We start from the raw sequence: 2,233 nt of genomic DNA on the forward strand, positions 1-2,233 counted from the left end.
CAAGAGGGATTACATTTTATCGCAGGTTAAGCATTATATTTAGGAGGACCCGATTCTTTACGGAATTGGACTCGACCAAATCATAAGAAGATGTGTGGCGGAAGATGAACATAAGGACATTCTAGCTCATTGTCATACTTTTGCATGTGGAGGACATTACGGAGTCAAGAAAACCGGGTACAAAGTACTCGACTCAGGTTTCTTTTGGCCTACTATTTTTAAAGACGCATGTGAGTATGTAAAAAATTGTGCTAGGTGTCAAAGGATGGGGGGAATCTATAAGCGTAATGAAATGCCCATGAACCCAATTTTGGTTTGTGAAATCTTTGATGTTTGGGTCATAGATTTTATGGGACCCTTTCCACCTTCTTTTGGGTTTAAGTATATACTAGTAGTCGTTGATTATGTCTCCAAGTGGGTGGAGGCTGAGGCTACTCGGACCAATGACCACAAAGTTGTCCTAAAGTTTGTTAAGAAAAATATTTTTTGTCGTCATGGTGTACCTAAGGCCATAATTAGTGATGGGGGTTCACACTTTAAGAACTCGCATTTTGCTAAACTTTTAAGGGATTATGGGGTAAATCACCGAATTGCTACGCCTTACCATCTCCAAACAAGTGGGCAAGTGGAAGTATCTAATAGGGAATTAAAAAGGATTTTAGAAAAAACCGTAAATCCTAATCGCAAAGATTGGTCTTTAAGACTAGACGATGCCCTTTGGGCTTACCGGACAGCTTATAAAACCCCTATTGGTACTTCACCTTATCGACTTGTTTATGGGAAAGCATGTCACTTACCTATTGAAATTGAGCATCGTGCAGAGTGGGTTATTAAACAGGTGAACATGAACATGGAAGAGGCAAGAAAAGCAAGAAAGTTAGACTTATCAGCGTTGGATGAGTTGAACGCGATGCTTATGAAAGTTCAAAAATTTACAAAGAGAAGACGAAAGCGTTTCATGATAAGCAAATCGTAAGGCGGATGTTTGAAGTGGGGCAAAGTGTGTGGTTGTTTAATTCAAGGCTAAAGTTATTTGCGGGTAAGTTGAGAAGTAAGTGGAACGGTCCCTATGTGGTTATCAAGGTTACTCCGTATGGGGCAATTGAAATAAAAGATCCAAAAGGTGGGGAACCGTTCTTAGTTAATGGGCAACGATTGAAAATTGCTTCCGATTTGTCGCTTGGTGATGCTAGGGTAGTTGAAACAATTCGGTTTGAACCCATGAAAGTTCATCAACTTAGAACAATTCGGGTGAATGAATCAAAGAATTATGTTAGTAAAGAGAACATTGACGCGTGGCTTGATCAAAATGTTACTATTAGTCGGATGCCCAATTGTGACGCTTGGGATGATGATGGGCGATTTGATGATGCGCCAGAGGACGAGGTGTCTGAGGTTATTTCAGATGAATGTTTTGATGAGTTTGATGAAAAGTTGTCATTGGAAGAAGATGTTAAGGGAAGGCCGGAGTTCTGTCGTCAAGAAGAAGATCCAGGGGAAGTATTGTTCGAGTTAAGTTTCATTGGGGTCTTACCCCATTTTGCTAATGATCATCATGAATTCAAGGTGATTGCCGATACGGGGTCTACAATTAATATCATGTCATACGTGACGTACAAGCGATTATTTCATGACAAATGTTCTTTATGTTCGTTGACTAAATCCAATGCGGTCATCACACTTGGCAATAATACTAAGTGTCAGGCACTTGGTGTACTTCGTGATGTGATGGTTAGTGTGAAAGGTGTCTTCCTTGAAGTACCATTCACCATTTTTGATATGCCTACGGATGAAGATGTTTCATTGTTAGTCGGGCTTGGATTCATTGCAATTGCGGATTGTAAAATAGACCCAGGTGCAGGTTCTATCACTTTTGAAGGAGGAAACGGAACTTTTAGATTTTGTAATTTGGAAAATATGCATTTTCCTTCGGTATATATAGTGGAGAGAGAATTTGATGCGGGATATTGTATGATGCTTGGGATACAAGAGGTTAACACAAATAAAGTAGTTAGTGAAGAAATGGTAGAGGATACTATAGACATGGATAAAATCTATCAAAGTGTTGAGTGTGGGGGTATTCGCCTCGATCAACGCTTAGGTTCCGAGTCGAGCAAAGATGAAACCATTTGTGTTAACACGGTTACGAAAACACCCGAAGTAGAACAAGAACCGGATGTGGATGTAGAGGAGATTCGTGAGACGCTTGAAAGTATGTGGGGAAAAGAAAACA

At 40.0% G+C, this 2,233-nt stretch overlaps 1 protein-coding gene across 1 annotated transcript; it reads left to right on the forward strand.

Moving 5' to 3' along the window:
- Window positions 1-265: 265 nt before the first annotated feature.
- Window positions 266-976, forward strand: LOC139871037 (uncharacterized). The gene is made up of 2 exons (XM_071858787.1): window positions 266-465; window positions 619-976. Exons 1-2 carry the CDS (start codon window positions 266-268, stop codon window positions 974-976), a joined length of 558 nt encoding a protein of 185 aa, XP_071714888.1.
- The last annotated feature ends 1,257 nt before the right edge of the window (window positions 977-2,233 follow it).

The sequence above is a fragment of the Rutidosis leptorrhynchoides genome, chromosome 10, assembly GCF_046630445.1.
Source record: "Rutidosis leptorrhynchoides isolate AG116_Rl617_1_P2 chromosome 10, CSIRO_AGI_Rlap_v1, whole genome shotgun sequence".
NCBI lineage: Eukaryota > Viridiplantae > Streptophyta > Magnoliopsida > Asterales > Asteraceae > Rutidosis > Rutidosis leptorrhynchoides.

Bases quoted from the DNA above. Each gene is read 5' to 3' on its own strand.
- LOC139871037 (XM_071858787.1), top strand. From the start codon at position 266: ATGGGGGGAATCTATAAGCGTAATGAAATGCCCATGAACCCAATTTTG. The intron at 466-618 runs GTTTGTTAAGAA...TCTCCAAACAAG, and splicing joins GACCACAAAGTTGTCCTAAA to TGGGCAAGTGGAAGTATCTA.